The sequence below is a fragment of the Solea solea genome, chromosome 9 (assembly GCF_958295425.1).
Source record: "Solea solea chromosome 9, fSolSol10.1, whole genome shotgun sequence".
NCBI classification, from domain to species: domain Eukaryota; kingdom Metazoa; phylum Chordata; class Actinopteri; order Pleuronectiformes; family Soleidae; genus Solea; species Solea solea.
This window is the reverse complement of record NC_081142.1, coordinates 20232891-20250691: the sequence shown is the minus strand read 5'-3', so window position 1 is coordinate 20250691 and position 17801 is coordinate 20232891. Positions and strand designations below refer to the sequence as shown.

General features: G+C 41.2%; 1 protein-coding gene across 2 annotated transcripts; it reads left to right on the top strand.

The window, feature by feature from the left end:
* Positions 1 to 1874: 1874 nt before the first annotated feature.
* On the top strand, positions 1875 to 5666 carry LOC131465144 (regulator of G-protein signaling 13-like). 2 transcript variants are annotated; one of them, XM_058637518.1, is made up of 5 exons: positions 1875 to 3103; positions 3433 to 3492; positions 3812 to 3873; positions 3995 to 4161; positions 4348 to 5666. In XM_058637518.1, exons 1-5 carry the CDS (start codon positions 3024 to 3026, stop codon positions 4534 to 4536), a joined length of 558 nt encoding a protein of 185 aa, XP_058493501.1. In that variant the 5' UTR covers positions 1875 to 3023; the 3' UTR covers positions 4537 to 5666. The 2 variants fall into 2 exon arrangements, with proteins under 2 accessions (XP_058493501.1, XP_058493500.1); XM_058637517.1 differs by having other exon boundaries at positions 2390 to 3103; positions 3809 to 3873.
* Positions 5667 to 17801: the final 12135 nt, after the last annotated feature.

Here is a 17801-nt window from a genome sequence, read left to right as displayed (position 1 = left end):
AGTGCTTCTCACCGTGTTTGGGCAAAAATAGGGAGAGTGGCAACAGTGAAGCCAAAGCCAGAGGGCAGCTGGTAACAGGGCAGCCCTGTGGCATCAGGTGGGGAACAGGACGAGACTTGGATAAGTTTGTGTGACTACTCCACTCCTGTGGTAAATCTTCTTCCACTTCCTTAAAGCGTAAAGCATTCAACAGTGAGGGTAACTGAATGTAAAAATAAAGAAAGTCTGTCATGTGTTTTTGATTTATAGGTAATTACATTTTTTTGCTGGAATTTCTTAAGAGGATATTGTCTCCTTGTAAAACTGACACTAAATAGTAAATATCCCTCAATTACCATGACAGAAATTGAATGAAATTCATCCATCAAAGAACATTGTGTCTAAAATATCGGACGTCACGCTATTATATTACCCGTGTTTTGTGGCCGAGGAAGAACAGTAGACTGTGTTGTTCTGTATGCAATAGCATCTCACCTCAGAGTCAAATGCGCTGAACCACATCTGACCGGGATGGAGAAAGGGACTGTGGGGTGGCTACATTTGCATGCAGTCGGTCCTCCACCGCCTTTCTTGCAAATGTGCTACAGCAGCTTTGTTACACGTGACTTCTGTTGGAGAAGTGCATTGTGATACAGAAGGAGACAAGGTAAAGCTGAATATTCTCAGTTTAACACAAAACCAATCAAGACTGTTGGGATTCTTTGGCAGAAGCCATGTTGGCTCAGAGGGTATCAGACTACTTGTTATCTCACGGATTCATCCTCATACCGCTGTTACATCGGAATTAGTGGGGGAATGCAAGCCTTTCACAACAGGAGAAAACCTTCACAAAAACCTGCACACCTTCTTAGGAGAAAAAACATCGACCAATGGTCAAGATAGTCTCCTTTCTAACATATGCAAGCCTTTAAAATACAGGTCAACCTGTTAAAAATGCGACTGAATTTCAGAAGCTGCTAGCCGTTGCTTTAACACGCTAACAATGACCAGAAATTTAAGAGGTTCATACAGACACAGTGTCAGCATCGATATGAAGAAATAAACATGTTCTTCTGGGTGTCATTTTTCACTCAGTTTACTTAAGACTGTGTCACTTTTAGCCAATCCCTCTTCTTTTTCTTCTTCTTTCAGCTTCTCCCTTTAGCGGATCATCTGCCTCCATCTTGTCCTCTTCCGTTACACCAACTGTCCTCATGTCCTCCTCCTCTCTTTTCGTTCCTCCACCCCGGCAACTCCATCTTCAAAATCCTTTGTCCAATATAGTCCTGATCCCCTCCTCTGCACGTGACCAAGCCATCTCAACCTTGACTCTCTTCCTTAATCTCCAACTCGCTCTACCTCAGCCGTCCCTCAAATATGTTCATTTAGTTTAGTTTAGTGCCACAAGTGTACTCATTCTAACGAGCTCTCTCAGCTGATTTTGATCCAGGGATTGAACTTATCTGTAGGTTTTTCTATGTCAACAACTAAATGCAGCACAATGAATGTCCCCCTGAAAAGAGACGACTACAACTTCATCTCATAGATCAAACAGTCGATCGTCGATCTGCCCATTTGTGTAAATCAGTTTTTTGTTTGACAAAAAAGGTCAGACGGCACTAGTTAGGGCCCAAATGGAACGTATTTTTATCATCAGATTATTATCCAGTGGCTTTGCGGTCATCTTTGAGGGGATTAACATGAATAAAAACTCTGGAAACTGGGGCGAAAATGTCATATTGGCCGAACCCATGTGTTGCCCGAGGGCTCGCTCTATAGCGCCCCCCCTAATGTGAAAAATTAGCCAATTTTAAGTTGCACTGAATTTTACGAAAACTTGGTGGGAACATGTTATAGACCAAGAGGAACAAAAACACAGATCGGGACCATGGCCTCAACGCAACAGGAAGTCGGCCACTTTGAATTTTGGCGATTTGCACACTTTGCACTCTTTTCAGTTCCAACCATCAGCAGAATCCTCTGCTGCCACTACAGACTGCACATGAAGAATATCTGAGGGTCCAGAAAGTGAAGCCAATGCAGAAGTGCCTGAAACAAACATTCTCTTGAATGGCCACCAGGGGGCAAAGCAAATGGCCACCAGGGGGCACTACCAAAAACGAATTTGACGTCGCGTTTTCTTCTCATTTCGAGGTGAATTAGCCGTGTAGCCTTATTCATTACACAACTTGTTCTTGGACATTTTCTAACTCTCATGAAAAGATTCAGCTCGTGACTCTGACCTTGTTTCAAGTTTTTCAGCAGTGAAGTAATAGTTTCGAAGCTGAAACAAGAGAGTAGCCATGACGTCATAACTTCCCGTTGCCTCGCTGAGACTCTGTTGCAATCAATTCTTTTGTTTCCTCTTTTTTTCTTTTTCTTTTTTGAAAATGGCTGGAGTTGCACGAGTTCCTGCCAAATTGTGGTATCAATATATATTAAAGTTGACATTTTCTCGCTTGCAGAGAGGCGGGAAGAGGATCCTTCCATTTGTTTTCAACAGGTTTGCCTTTTTTTTTTCCGGCCCATCTCAGATAAGATCCAGAGACACACACACACACACACACACACACAGTGGGAGAAGGTCACAATTTGCCTATCACAGTCACTGTCATTTGCATCTTTAAAAATAATGTGAACACAGGCTGCTTTCAGCCAGAGACTGCCTGTTTGGCTCGTCCAGTGTGCAGAAGACTTTACAGCAGCAGATGGAAAGGAGAGGAAAGGAAACAGAGAGACATAAGAGCGAGGAAGGCAACAAGAGGAGGCAGGCATAGATTCACTTCAGTGTGAGTATGTGTTGTTTCTGACAGTGAGGCAGGAGGAGAAGAAGGAGGAACAGGGAGAAGAGGAGGGGGAGGGGGAGGAAGGGGGTGCTTCCTCTTGAGTCTGGGCTGAGCTGCTGATGTATCCCAGCAGCCCCAGTCCATAGCAACAGGAAACCTTGGTATATAAAGCCCCATCGCAGGGGGAACCCTCCTAAGTATCTCGCAGCCGCAGCATGACCAGCATCGAGAACCTGAGAGTGTGGACTTAATCAAACAATGAGCAGCCTAATCACCGAATCACTCAACACCCAGCACTTCATCATGGACAAAGATGACAGGAGGAGAAACAAGAACATGTGAGTGAAACTTTGACTTTAAGCAGCCGGGCTTTCCAGTAAATGTGCCAACTCGGTGCTTCATGAAAAACGTATTTCTTTACCGTCATTGTAAATGTTTAACAGGGATTGCTTCTTCAGGTTCTCTTATCAAACCCTGAAGGACTAAAACCACACACACACAAACAGGAAAATACTGTATTATAAAGATCATTGGTGAGGTTTCCGGGAAATAACCTAAAGTTAACAATGCTTTCTAACCTAACGTCACTCTCTCCTCTGGTCACTAACGGAGACTCACCACATTCCGACAAGGGATAAATGATAACATATTTCTTATTTTCACACAGAGGAAAGGACTTCATGTGTCGACTCCAGTGCATGTTCTCACACTCATCAGGCTCAGAGAGGTAAGGAGACTTACGGAGTGTTTTGCATACATTTCAGTTTTAAAATAGCCAGCCTGCTCCTATCATCTCCATCTATGGCATCATGAAAGGATTCAAATGAACGAGAGACAGCGTGTTTGCTTTGGCACAGCATGCACGCACACACCATCATATCCCATGACTTGACATTTTTGTACAAATTTGATAAGCCCGTAATGCTGTGCTTTCTTGACTGGACTGCTTCTGTTCCCTCGCAGCCTCTGCTGTTCTCTCCCTTTGCTTTGTTTTCCCCCAAATTTGATTCTGCTTGAGTAATCCAACTTGCAATCTCTCCCAGCAGGCTAAGTTTAGAAGATGTCCAACAATGGTCACAGTCACTGGAAAGGCTTCTCGAGTCTAAATGTAGGTTGCATTCTCCCCCAAGTATGAAAATACTGCAGAAAGTTATATTTGTGAGAATAGGGATTTAAGGAGAACTACATCTGTGCTTCACGTTTGGTATATTCTCTGTCGTTTTCTTCAGACGGATTGGCTACCTTCAGCTGCTTTCTCAAATCCGAGTACAGCGACGAGAATATTGAGTTCTGGCTCACCTGTGAGGACTACAAGAAGATCAGGCCTTCATTCAGAATGTCCTCGCGAGCCAAGAAGATTTACGAGCAGTTCATCAAAACAGAATCTCCTAAAGAGGTAATGCGACTCACAGAGGGCTTTTTCCATTCATACACATTTAAACATGAACTTGAATCTTTGTGTACGCTAAGATCAGACTGAATAATGGAGATTGGAGCTTACTGAGTATCGCACAGAAGTGCCTGCTCCAACCTCGCTCTTGGCTCGGATGCCCTCATTCCTATCTCATGTCTCACATTGCAGATCAACATCGACTATCACACCCGAGAGCAGATCAAAAGGAATGTCAAGACTCCCACCATGCACTGCTTTGACGACGCTCAGAAGATAGTGTTCGGGCTGATGGAGAGAGACTCGTACCCGCGGTTCCTCCGCTCTGACGTTTACAGAACTCTCCTGGAGAGCCTTGCCACCGACGCAACAAAGGGATGAAAGCAAAGTCAGCGGGTTAAGAGGGAGAGAAAGGACGTTGAGAAAAGAAATCCATAACTGGAATGTCTGAGCTCCTTCCAGGGGAAGAACTGACAACAAAGAAGGCAGGAGAGTCACACAGAGGCCTCACACCTCACAATGAGGGAGAGGCGCAAACCATGACTCGACCTATGACCCTGCAGCGTGCACGTGCATTGGATGATAAGGCACAGAATCCACGGGGTCACGGACGCCTGTACTGAGCGCGGAGCTGCGTGAGCGAACCGTGCAACGGACCTCCTTTGGCCTTCTTTGCAGAGGTGTTTCCTGTGCAGATTACGATAGAGGATGTATAAGATGCATCTGTTGATTAGCGGTTGTGTGTGAGAGGGAGTGTGCGCAGTATTTACTGGTGGCATTTAACTGCCACTGACATACGATAAGCTGTCAGGAAGAAAAGAAAAGAGCTGTTCAAGACAGATCTGAGGAAATCAACAGGAAGCGGAAGATGGCTACTACTGGGATTCTTTTAAAGAGAGAATCGTACTTTTCCTTTGTCGTTTTTCTGGATTGGACTGATTTGAGAGTCAAAAATTCTATTTTCTAGATTTAGTCTGCCTGTGGGTGATATTTTGTTGAAAATATTTATTATCTTTAAGGTGAAAATGCAACAAGTAAAGTAAAAGGGATTTTTCTCATGGAAAATACTAGGGATGAGTACTTTTTTTATTTTTTTTTCTTAAATGATAACAGACATAATCTAAACAAACGCCTGCATTAAACAAATGGTGGCGTCGTCTTTAACTCTTCAGCACATAAGAATCCTGGCAACACTTGTGCGAGTGTCAACAGTTGTGATTTTGTCTAATAAACTGAGTGGAAATGGAATAGAATTAGTATGTTTTCACATTGCATGCGCACACACATAGCAGGGCATGCTCACTGCATGCTCTAAAAATAGGCCTGAGCGTTTGCTTTCCGAAACACGTCGTTTGAATGTATCCTTAGGGTCGTGAAGAGTGGATTAACTTAAAAGCTAAACATTGTTTTATTTATTGTATCATTTGAGTAGAACCTGTGTTGCAGTGTCAGTGTGCTTGTTTGAATGTTAGTGATTTATTTCAATTGCATTAAATTATTTAGACTGCTTATATGGAAGAAGGTGTTTTTCTTTTTTTTGCAGTAACACACACATTCTCACGCAGCAGCCTTACAAGGACAATCATCGACATAATGCTAATGCATTATTAACCTTAACTTTCACACCTAAATACCTAATTCGAACTCTTAACCTAACCTTAAAACCAGGTCTTAACCCCCAAAAAGCCCTTTCAAGTTTCACTTTGCAGAGGGTTTATCTGATTTCTGTTGCTCACAAATATACACAGACAAGAAAAAATACGCACCACTACACTTTGTGTCATTCGTGCCTTTTCATGCTACACACTCAGTGCTGGGGTTTGTTTAAAGATGACGGTGAATTAGATCTCGCACACGGCGTTAGAAAATGGATGGGATGTTTCAAGCAAAGCCTCCACCGCATTAGGATGGAAACACGGAGCCGGTGCCAAGTTCTAGTTGGCGGAAGAGTGATGTTCGCCAAAGCAAGTGCATTGACAGTGCCAAGACTTTACACTCCATTCAAGTCGTGTGAAAAAAAAACAGAGAAACAGAAAAGAAAATGTCCTCATAAATAATGATAATAATGAAGAAAACTGAGGGACAATTACCATTACTTTTTCTTTTAAATCACAAAGACAATATCTGTTGACTAATTGTTGAGTGCCTGTGTGACATGCAACCGGTTTTAAAAAACAGGAAGGCGCAGACATCCGGCTTCTTGTGAAATCGGCCGTTCGTTGTGAGAAACTAGATTTTCTCCCTCCACGTAATGAAACACTGTCACTGATAAGCTCCGCTGATGCAAGTGAAGACGCTGTCATCGATTGCATGAAATCAAAGTGCCCTTTGAGGAAAAAAAGAAGTAGATATCAGAATTGCAGCTTGTGATTAGTCAACACGCGCGTGACTCAGAGTCGGCGGATATAAGCTCATAGTCAGCGTCTTACTCCACTTTTCCATTTCCCCTGTGGTTTTTGAGCACAACAACACACAATGGAGTTTGGTCACAAGACAAAAAAGATGGACGGAATTATTTTACTGAAGCCCTTCTATAACACAATAATGAAATTAGGTTGTTTAATACTGTTTGTGCTTTATCTTTTAGGAAAATCGACATTGTCATTTAATAGAGAAAGTTTAATAGCACTTGTTAGGCAACTGAGACGGCACATAACATTCATTCATTCACCTTTGACTGCTTAATCTTCCACATGAGTGTTATGGGAGCGCTAGTGCCAATCCCAGCTGACAAAACACATAGAGACAAACAATCATCCTCTTTAACACTCACCCCTATGGTAAATGTCCAATTTACCTCAATCCACACATCTGCATGTTTTTGGCAGAAGGAAACATGGAGAACCCACAGAAAACCCAGCACACTAGAATTAAATTAATGAATTCTAGTGTTAATTATCCACTCCTCCCCCACATGCACACTGACGTTCGTAAATGTGCATTTCATACCTTTACAGCAGGGGTCTGAAACTCAAATGACCTGGGCCCCTATGAGCTTCTAGTCTGGTCAGTTGGGGGCCGGTCAAGTGAAAAAAAAAAAAAAAGGGGTTCAGTAAGGGGTAATAAAGGCGTATTATTTATTATGTAAAACAAAACCACAAAGATGCACGAGTTTGGGACCCCTGCTCTACAGACTGTCAAAAAGGAGAGTTAAAGAAACTGTGAGTATTGAATGTTTGTTTAACTAATGACAACTTCCAGTGTGCACTTTTTAATGGATGTGCATTGAATTTTAAATGACACCGACACCGTTGCTTTATACAACCAAATAAAAACAATGGGGGTTGTTGTGGTGGTGTGTGAGTGTGCTGGAGGTGCAGCTGGTAAATTGAGTCTCCTTTTATGCAAAGCATGTAGGGACCATTTCAAACGTGGATGGTGTCATTTTTCTGACGCCACTGTACTACTCTCATCATAATGAGACACTGAAGTTAAAAAGTTCTACGTTTTTGCTTTGAACACTGGCTGATAGCACTGACCTGGAGAACTGACCCATGCTTTTATATTTATAACTTGAAGTCATTACAATCAATTAATAAAAAAAGAAAAATGATGTGATTATTTTTTTCTTCAATTTCTGCCAAAGTTTCAACACTAGCTGCTGCACAGGAGGACGCAGCAGAGCATCTCCAAACAGAACACACCTGAGGCTGCTTGTTTAGATGACTGGTGCAATTTTGCACTTGCAAAACAAACTGAAGTCACATTGTGCAAATAGCTCCTGAAATATTACTGCTATTATTTGTGTTGTTCTACTCAAACAGCATTGCAAACAATGATGGCACGCTCGCTCAACTGCAGTTTATTGACAGAGCAGTGCAAAAATAGTGAAATGATGATTATAAAAAATACAATTTGCAAAGTGCAAGAGTAAGAATAATAATAAAAAAAACTTAATACAAAGCCAAACAGGTTTCATGCTGCCAAAGGAACGCCTTTAAAAGTAATTCAACTCTCAGCAATGTCACACAATGGGTTAAATATGTTTGCGTTCAACAAATTAACCAATTAAAGTTAGTTATATCATCATATTAATGTGTGTGAGAGTCTCCCACAGCTCAACTCTTGCCTATTAAAACACAACATTTAGAACTGACTCCTCCCTTTTTGAGAGTCAGGGGAAATTGCTGTAGAATATTTGTGAATGTTGTCTCCAGGGTGTTTTTTTTTTATGCTACCATGCTGGACATAACCTCGTACTTTGGAAAGTCATTGTCACATAACACAGTCTGATGCTTTATCACGGAATCCAACCTGAAATTGCATTTTGCAAAGAGTGTTTTTGCACATGTGTTTTTTTCTGGGCCTGTTCTCATTCGAGATGGAGTGAATGCCATTTGAATTATGTTTTTGTTTGTTATGGGGAGAAGAAAAAAAGAACATTACCATCACATGCAAAAACCAGCATGTGATGGTATGGGGGAGCATCCGTGCTTATCGTATGGATGATATATCCATCTATCTATCTATCTATATATACAGTATGTGAAGATGCCACTGATGCAGAAACTTTTATAATGGCACTTTGGAGAGACATAATGTATGCTCCTGACCAGAAACTCTGTGACAATACCAGGCCTCATTCTACACGTTACAACGGTGTGGCTTCGTCGACAAAAGCACGAGGATTCATTTTACATGGGTAGGTGGAGTAATGTCATTTTTAGGGATGGCACGATACCGCAATCACAAATTCAAGTATCTACCAATCAGTCTGATACACTCCTTTAAGTATGAAGCTGTTAACAACATGACTCAGCTGAAGATATCCGATTCCACTGATTTTGACCAGTATCGGACCAATACTGAGTATCGTATCAGCTCATCAGGCCAAATAAAACTACCACAAGTGGGAGGGGTAATATACGCACCACGTCGCCTCCGCCACATCCATAACGTTGGAATTACCCATACAACAGTTAGGAGTTCAGTCAAATTAATATTAACTAACTAGCCAAGTGGTGGATTTGACTTGCATTTTATTAGCTACATGTCCTTGGCCTACTACACAGTGAGGTGCTTACCTAAAGCAAATCAGAAGTCCTGTGGCCTTAGACCTTCTTTTGATCCAGAACGGTGTCCGTCATGTGGACGAAAAACACCCGAGGCTTGCCGCAGGCTTGCCGCAGACTTGTCTGACCGCCTAGCGCAAAACTGGATGCTTCTTCAAACGCCTCCGTGCTTGAAAACCCGCTGAGAACTACTAGTAAACAGGATGTGAGGGAATATTTACACACATATTTACTGCTGGCCTATGTGCACAGGGTTAGCATTACCTGGGGTAATCGTTCCAGACCTTTTTACTGAAGGTAAAAGTCGCCATAATCTTTAGTGACTTAGTCCAGTAATGATTACTGACATGGCACATCCGGACGTGAATGTCTATTGTATGTTAAATTAAGGTTCAGTTGCAACAGCTAATTACAAACTTTAGTGTCCCAACTTATCAGGAAATTTGGTTCGTAGTTGCTTCCTCATGAACAGGAAATAATGGACTACACCTAACTTAAGAAACTGTAAGAAACTGTTTTGTCCTGTTAGTTTGAACTGCCAGTTCTGTGCCTGTGAATGTACTAGCGGGGTGTGGCCCGCGTGTTTACAGATAAACCAGTAATATGTTTTAGCCTGACTATTAGTCAGTTAGGCATGGGCTGTGGTTATTTTTTAATTATCAGCTTCTTTTGAAAAGGGAGGTAACTTTAAATGACTCTCTGTGCAAACTGTACTTGCACATACTGTACGGTAGGTAAACACCCACAGGTTCTGGATTTAGATGTTTGTGCAGTGTTGGTTCGACCACACACGGGTAAACACATCAGCACATGCTTAAAAAATAAATAAAAAAGGCTATGAAAATCAAGCAGACAATAGAAGTTACTGTTTACGTTACTTATTATGGGCTGATAAATCACTGAGTAAATGAGTCTACCAATTTACCTGTCAACAGTCTCTTACATAGATTGTCTAACTTATATTTAATCTCAATTTCACTCTCCTATAAATAGCTGAAAAGAAGCCGCATTTACAAACAAGGCTGGTTTGTGATAGTTTACAAATTGTGTCTCCCGTCTCCGCTTCTATCACATTTTGTGACTCACTGGAAAACGTGAAAAGTTAACATCTCAAATTTAGCGTTTGTAGCTTCAACTGTGGCTAAAAGCATGCGCATCATTTCTGGTGCTGACAAAAATAACCTGAAAGGTCAACATACTGTAAAGCTCAAATAAATGGAAGGTAAAGCCAGGATTAATGAACTAGCTGCTTATCTCTTACTGTCATATACAAACCTGGCATAAAACTGCATTTTTGGGTTTGCAGTCTCAAAAGCTTGACTGATTGTGACCTGGAGGTAGAGGGGAACCACACTAAACACCTGTGCAGTAAATGCAAATGAATCAGCTTTAAACATACAACAGAAAAAACATGTGAGTGGCAACGTGACAGCGGCCTGTGGACGTTCCCGAGTAAACACAAAGTGCAATCAAAAAGCAAGCAAACAGAATGAGGCAGTGGCACATGGCTTCCATTTTGTTTTTGTTGTTGTTACCAGATGACATATAGCAAAAATGACATTTAGACAGAGGTGGAAAGTAATGAATTACATTTACTCGTGGTACTGTAATTGAGAAGGTTTTTATGTATTTGTACTTTTTCAAGTAATTTTTTCAATTTATAATTGTACTTTTAAGTGTGTTTTTTGGAAGAACTGTACTTTGCAACATTTTATTTCATGAGTAAAAAAATGTATTAAATTAAATTAAATTAAATTAAATTAAATTAAATTAAATTAAATTAAATTAAATTAAATTAAAAAATAAATAATGCAACAGAAACGGGTGACAGGTGAATGATGAGGACAGGTGAATTGGTGCGAAAGTTAAAGCATTTGTGACCTTTGACCCATTTTGACACATTATGTGCTTATATAGTTTATTTAGTCAGCACTTTACTTTAAGGTTTGCCTTTAATTTAAAATTAAAAACAATTAATGTGAGATTTGTGTTCCGTTGTCCTTCTTGCATGACACAAGAAAGACACTTGTTAAAAGTAACTTTTACAGTACACTTTTTTTTTAACTTTAACTTGAGTACATTTTTAGACCAGTACTTTTACTTGTACTTAAGTAAAATATTGTGAAAATAGTGGTGCTTTTACTTGAGTAGAATATTTCAGTACTCTTTCTACCTCTGCATTTAGATGTCAGCTGGAAAAGAGAGAGAAAGACACACAGAGAGAGAGCAGGTCGTTTTACAAGAGAATAATAACAATGAGAGCAGCGAGAATAATGAGCAGGTAGCAGTAAGTTGCCACACCACTCATAATAAAAGCTGAAAAGCTGATTGACGTATGGGTGGCTGAACCACAAGAAGAGCAGGTTAACCGATTTTTTAAAATGGTCATGTACTGTAAGCTTCTGAAGACTGGCATTAAGATTATACTACACTGTTTACTGTAAATATGAGGCTGAAGCCAGGAGACAGGAGGATAAGCTAAAGCATAAATACACTGTTCAGCCATGTTATTACCGGCTTATGTTTTACCGCTCCTGCTCTACACAATGTGCTGCACATACAGTTGTAGCAAAGGCTGTAGCATGTGCGACGGGTAACTCTTCCGTTGACCTTTGCATGTGCGACTTGTCCTCATTTCAAACGTTGCGCTCTTTTTTTCCCACATCCATCACTTTAATCACCTCGTTCTGCATCCAGGGTGTCTGCAATAACGGTGGCAGTGTTAAATTATAAATTAATGAACTTTTTTCGGACAAGTAGTAGTACTGGGTGACGGGAAAGGTTGCCAGGTCGTGCTATTTAATGGTTATCCTATTTGGGCGATATGGAAGGGGCTCGGTGTGCTTGGAAAACAAAAGAAAAGCAGCAACGCATCAAAACAAGTGTTGGTCACCATGGAGACACAGTCACCATTCCAGGACATTGCATTACTAAGAGCGGGAGGACGGTGTCTACAGTAGGGTAGCTGTCCTGACCTGCCTGTTCAACACCGTACCATACAGGAAAGACAGGTACACCGTCGAGTCACAACACAAGCCCTTACATAACCACTGCTGTCCATGTTATGTACACAGGAGGAGGCCAATAACGTATAGAAGTTAGGTCTTAAAGTTCACACGGCCACTGCAAAGACAGAAAGCAGCCGACACGCTCCAGTAATCATGCTAATGAGGACGCAGGTGGTGGCGGAATTCTCTGCAGATCTGGAGGACACTTCCTCCGGCTGAAGGAGGAGAAACATTGGCTGTGTCCAAAATTCCACCACGACACCCATTATTAATGTAATTCGCTGTTGTGTCGAAACGGGGAAATTATACAACACGTGTGCCAATAGATGATTTGGGAATAAATAAATAAAAAGAAACAATCTTCAAACACTTGACTTCAAAGACTGCCTCCCTTGCTGTCAATGCTATTTTGACTTTAATTAAATTCCCTTGTGCATCACAGTATGCACAATAAAAGGCACGTGTTGAATCTTTATTTATGTTTGCATTATGGAACTGGGACACTGCCGGTGAGATACATAATCTCTTTTCTACAACACTGTAACCAATGTTGTCATGTAAATGTGTAACTGTCGAGTGTTTCATATTTGCTGCTGCCTATCTTGGCCAGGACACCCTTGAAAAAGTGGTTCTTGAGTGAGTGGTATTCACACCTAAAGGTCCACTAGACTCGGTACGATTGGGGACTCGGTTCAATTGGGTGTTGCACATATATGCTGCAACAATGGGCTTAGACATTTCTCCCAGCTATCGCTCTACATGCGCATATTTTTTCCTGCATTTGGTTCACTTGAAGCGAACCAAGACCTATGTTTTAGGCGGACCAGAGTTCCCTTCTTTGGTGCGGATCAGAGTTTGGTTGCACATTCACACCAACCCCAACGAACCGGACTTTCCGAGCAAACAAACTAGGATTTGAATCAGAAGGGCTGGTGTGAATACAACTTTAATCTCAATGGGATTTTCCTTGTTAAAACTAGGAGAAATAAATAAAAAAAATGTAGCACGACATCTGAAGTTCTAACATTTTAAAAATGACTACACTGTATTGACTAACTGCAACTTATTCAAATTAATATCAGTTGTATCGATGTCACTCAGTTACTACATACAGTAGGTCAAGGTCATCTAGCTTTGACCTGTAGTCAAGGCGATACGACTATATGATGATGTTTACATAAACCAGGCTGAAGTGATTAATCATTATTTTTTGGGTCGATGTGATTCAGATCTAATTATTTTTTGTGTGTGTGGGCTGTTTGGACACAGAAATCGGATTATTTATATATGTTATATCATAACCTATGGCTTTTTGCCCATAATATCGTCGACCTGCACTGTGTGGCAAAATCAAACAGAGGAGGAGAGTACCATTCTCAGCTTCCGTTTCTAAATTCCCCCCCCCTATGGGTGATCAATATAGGTACATCTTATATTCAACTTCAGACGTCACTAGCAAGAATCATTATGAAGTTTTTTTTTTTTTTTTTTACTGTTGTTGTGGATGACACATGCAAGACTCTTGAAACTACGTGGCTGGTAATCTGACCGTAGAAAGAGATGAGAGAAGTGATCGACTGCAGTCATCATGTTCTCCCACATCTCGCCTTGTCATGAACATACAGACTGTGCTATCTCAGTGTTGTTGTTACACTGACCCAGAAACAAAGCCTGAAGGTCAGAGGTCGCAGTGTGACGGTGGGAATAACGCCAACAAAAGAACTTCACCTTAAAAAACTAAAACTGAAACGGGAGTCGCTGGACAGCGGGGAACCAAAATGAATGTCCACCCTCAGCTGTGGGAGAAACACACAGGTGCATCCAATAGCTGGTGATTAGCACGAAAACCTGTGATCTGGATTATGGATCTCTGCTCTGTAACACTGTGTACATTGGTTTTCTTTAATTTACTGTCACCTAACCTGTCGGTTTCTTGTCAAAAGGCCGAAAGAAACCGACATTGATAAATGAAGCACATTTTCTGCATTTAAAGCAATGATTACCTGAGTTTTTTGTTTTAGTAACAGTAGCCTTTCTTGTAAATGTACAGCTACAGCGTGATGGTTCATTATTAAATACAAGTGTCCTGCATTTGAGTTGTGCATGTGGACATGACTGTCCTCGTAAAAAAGACATACGGCATACTCACGTTCTCCTTCATCGTTGTTTGGCCTTGCCACGCTGCCAGTGCAGGTCAGTGATGACGATGCTGAGAGTGACACACAAAACCCTTAAAACAAGCACTTCTGAGTCTCATCAACGGAAAAAAAATGAGTCACCTCAGCGCCGTGGTGGTGTGAACGTAGTCTGTATCATAGATGGAGCTTTAAAACATTTATAAATAAATAATGAACCTTTCCCTGTCGGCAAAAAGTATAATTGACTATCGCGTACTCGGCACAAACAAAAATTGTACTAACTGAGCTGGATGAATCTCACTTCAGCCTTTAAGAGTTGGGAATTGGTTCAGGATAAATTCGGATAAGTTAAAATGTTTTTGGCCCAAGTGCATGAGAGTAAAAGTGGTTCATGTGGGTATTTTCTACTCGGTCATAAACAGTATTCACTACAGATGTGTATTTCTCCAGTTCTTGCACAAACAACATTTCTAAAGTCATGCTTCTGGTCTTTTTTCACATCTATGAGTCTTAAGTTTCTACTTAATACAGGTACTTTGCATTATGTGCTGATATGAGGGACTAAAGCAAAGAGTAGAAAATCCCACAGAGTGTGGCCAAGGCTTTACAGATATCGCCACTTCCAAAACACACAGAGGACAAACTCTGCAAGCCAGTGCTGGGAATCACCATCTGCGTAAGGACAGACCTCATGCCTTAGTGGAAACTTGGCTCTGCTCTTCATCCACTTCTAAACAGACAGCTGCTTACACACAGTCTGCACACCATAATAAACACACAAGGCGAACACCGTGTTTTCACCCAACAGAGGGAAGGAGGTCGGCGATAGTCACAACACGGCAGGTGACGCAGGAGTATTTTAGCGTCGATAATCTGGGACAAAATGTGATTATCTTCTTCACATACGCGGCCTCTCTCTGTTCCTCGGACACTTATGGCCTTTCAGTGTTTCTGGGATGTGACGATGTCGACCCCTGTGGTTACTGGAATAAGTCCTTCACTTTACTGTACTTTAACGCCTGTACTTTCTCGAGCTGTGGTTTTAGAGTGATCCAGTTTTTTTCACATTTCACTCTGCATGTTTAACTGACCAGAAAAGGCAAGTGTTGCATGTCTTACATTTACTGGAGGGATGCACCAATACCAGTAAGGGGGACCAATGCTGCTCTTGTGTCCTCGTATTTGTATTTATGAAAACACCTCCGAAACTGCTGCACCTGATACCTGATTTTACATATCTTTCAAATGAGCCGAGCAGGTGTGGGGCGACATGCGGATGTGTCCCAATGTCCGCAAATTTGGGAAAACTTTAAGATAAGCAATGACGACAAACGCAGAGCAAACCGAAACCTGTGCTCTGCTGCGGACTGTAAATGTTTAAACAGCAGCAATGGTGTCTCATGTTGTATTTTGTTCACAGTCAGCGTGACGCAAATGAAATTTGTTTAAGTACGTTTAGTTACATTTAAATAATCTTACTTGTACTCAGTCTGAAATAAAGTGCATCGATGCATCCCTAATTTCAAAGCTTTCCTGAATTAAACATCATATTCTATGTTCCCATCCCCCTCTCTATCTTCATCAAACCAGAAAGAACTATTTCAGACTTTTCCAATGGCATGTCACGTACACAGACTGCACCTCGAAGAAAATGAGAAACATCTTCCCGAGCACAGCCTCGCCGCCAACGACGACAAGTGGAAACATGGCGTGGTCGTTGCTATGCGAAGGCGGTGCGGTTCACTAATCCGCTGCGGTAGATTAATCCGGACCTGCAGGTTTAGCTGAACAATTAACACATTTGTATCACCGTTCCTTTTCGCTATGTCTGGGAATAAAGGAACGGATACAAGGATAACTAGTTGTGCACGTCAGCAGACGCATGATATTCGTCTGTATTTTAATCCCCGTGGATTAGCCTGTGGTGCATTCAAGAATATTTCTTAGACAGCTGCTGTTGGACAGTACATTATTACAGTTATTTGGCACATGACTTGTTTGCGCCTGGCATGATGGAGTTTTCAAAGGGTTGAAATATATACAGTGTATATATATATACAGTGTATATACATACATATATATCCATCCAGCCATTGTCTTCCACGTTATCCTCCACATTTTAACCCAATACTTCACCAATTTGCATTTATCTTTGTATTACTAGAATAGGGGTAGTAATTTAAAAAAAAAAGTTTCCCCTGAGTCAAGAAATGTCTTAATTTTTTTTTTTTGGTTACGTGCCCTCAGTGACACTTGGTCCGAGCCTTGGTCCAAGGATTGAAACCGCAATGCTAATTCCGCACTTTTTAGACCCACTCGTAGTAGGACGGGACCTTATTCCCAGAATGTAAACAGTGTCCGCCATCTTTGCTAACAGTTACGCTAACAGGACCAAGTGTCACTGGTGGGCACGTAACAAAGAAAAGAATGAAGGTATTTCTGAATGTAAACGGTGTCCGCCATCTTTGCTAACAGCTACGCTAACAGGACCAAGTGTCACTGGTGGGCACGTAACAAAGAAAAGAGTGAAGATATTTCTGAATGTAAACGGTGTTCGCCATCTTTGCTAACAGCTACGCTAACAGGACCAAGTGTCACTGGTGGGCACGTAACAAAGAAAAGAATGAAGGTATTTCTGAATGTAAACGGTGTCCGCCATCTTTGCTAACAGCTACGCTAACAGGACCAAGTGTCACTGGTGGGCACGTAACAAAGAAAAGAGTGAAGATATTTCTCAACTCAGGGGAAGCACAATTTTAGCACAATTTAATTTTCCAGATGGAAAAGGCCGTCCACAAGTAACAGCAAGATTTAGTGATACACACAATACAGTCAGTGCTGATGATGATACAACCAGAAAAAAACACATGAACCACCCCTTGTTCCGACCGGGTCGTGAACCTGGGCATTTGTTTTTGTTACAAATAGATCAAATGTGAAGTTCTTGGGGTGAAAAGTAGTGTTTTCAAAGAAACCAACATTTTTTTTTACAGCTCTGTAAAAAACCCCAACCCTCATTACCTCTTGTTTGTTTTGTCTTTTTTGCCCTTCACCTTTCCACCAACTCCATCTCCAGCAGCAAAACACCTGTGACCCAGAACCAAACAGCTAGAAGCCATAAAAAAGTGTAAATATCTTCCAGGGGATGGATGAGATCAAGAGCAAATAAAAGGCAAAATACAGGTAACACAACATGTATTTGTTGGGAAAAGGAGATCAAGTGATGACATGTATGCACTAAATGTTTCTATTCACTTAAGCAGCAGTAAGTCCTTACTGGACAAAAAAAGTCCTTTCATTTTAAAAAACAAACAAAAAAACAGCTGGGGGTAACAAGCAATGGAACAGGTTGCATTTTTTACAAAGTAAATATGAGAAGAATTAGGAACTGTGCTTTTTTTTTTTTTCTTTTTTTTTTTAAACAGCTACTTGAGGTTAGAGGATATTGCGCCATCACCATTCTTGTCGGATCTTGAATTGCCATCGGA

What these genes read in the sequence shown, in the direction of transcription:
- LOC131465144 (XM_058637517.1), top strand. Translation starts at nt 3,024, where the DNA reads ATGAGCAGCCTAATCACCGAATCACTCAACACCCAGCACTTCATCATG. An exon ending in AGGAGGAGAAACAAGAACAT is followed by an intron (nt 3,104 to 3,432) that starts GTGAGTGAAACT and finishes ATTTTCACACAG; the next exon opens with AGGAAAGGACTTCATGTGTC. An exon ending in AAGGCTTCTCGAGTCTAAAT is followed by an intron (nt 3,874 to 3,994) that starts GTAGGTTGCATT and finishes CGTTTTCTTCAG; the next exon opens with ACGGATTGGCTACCTTCAGC.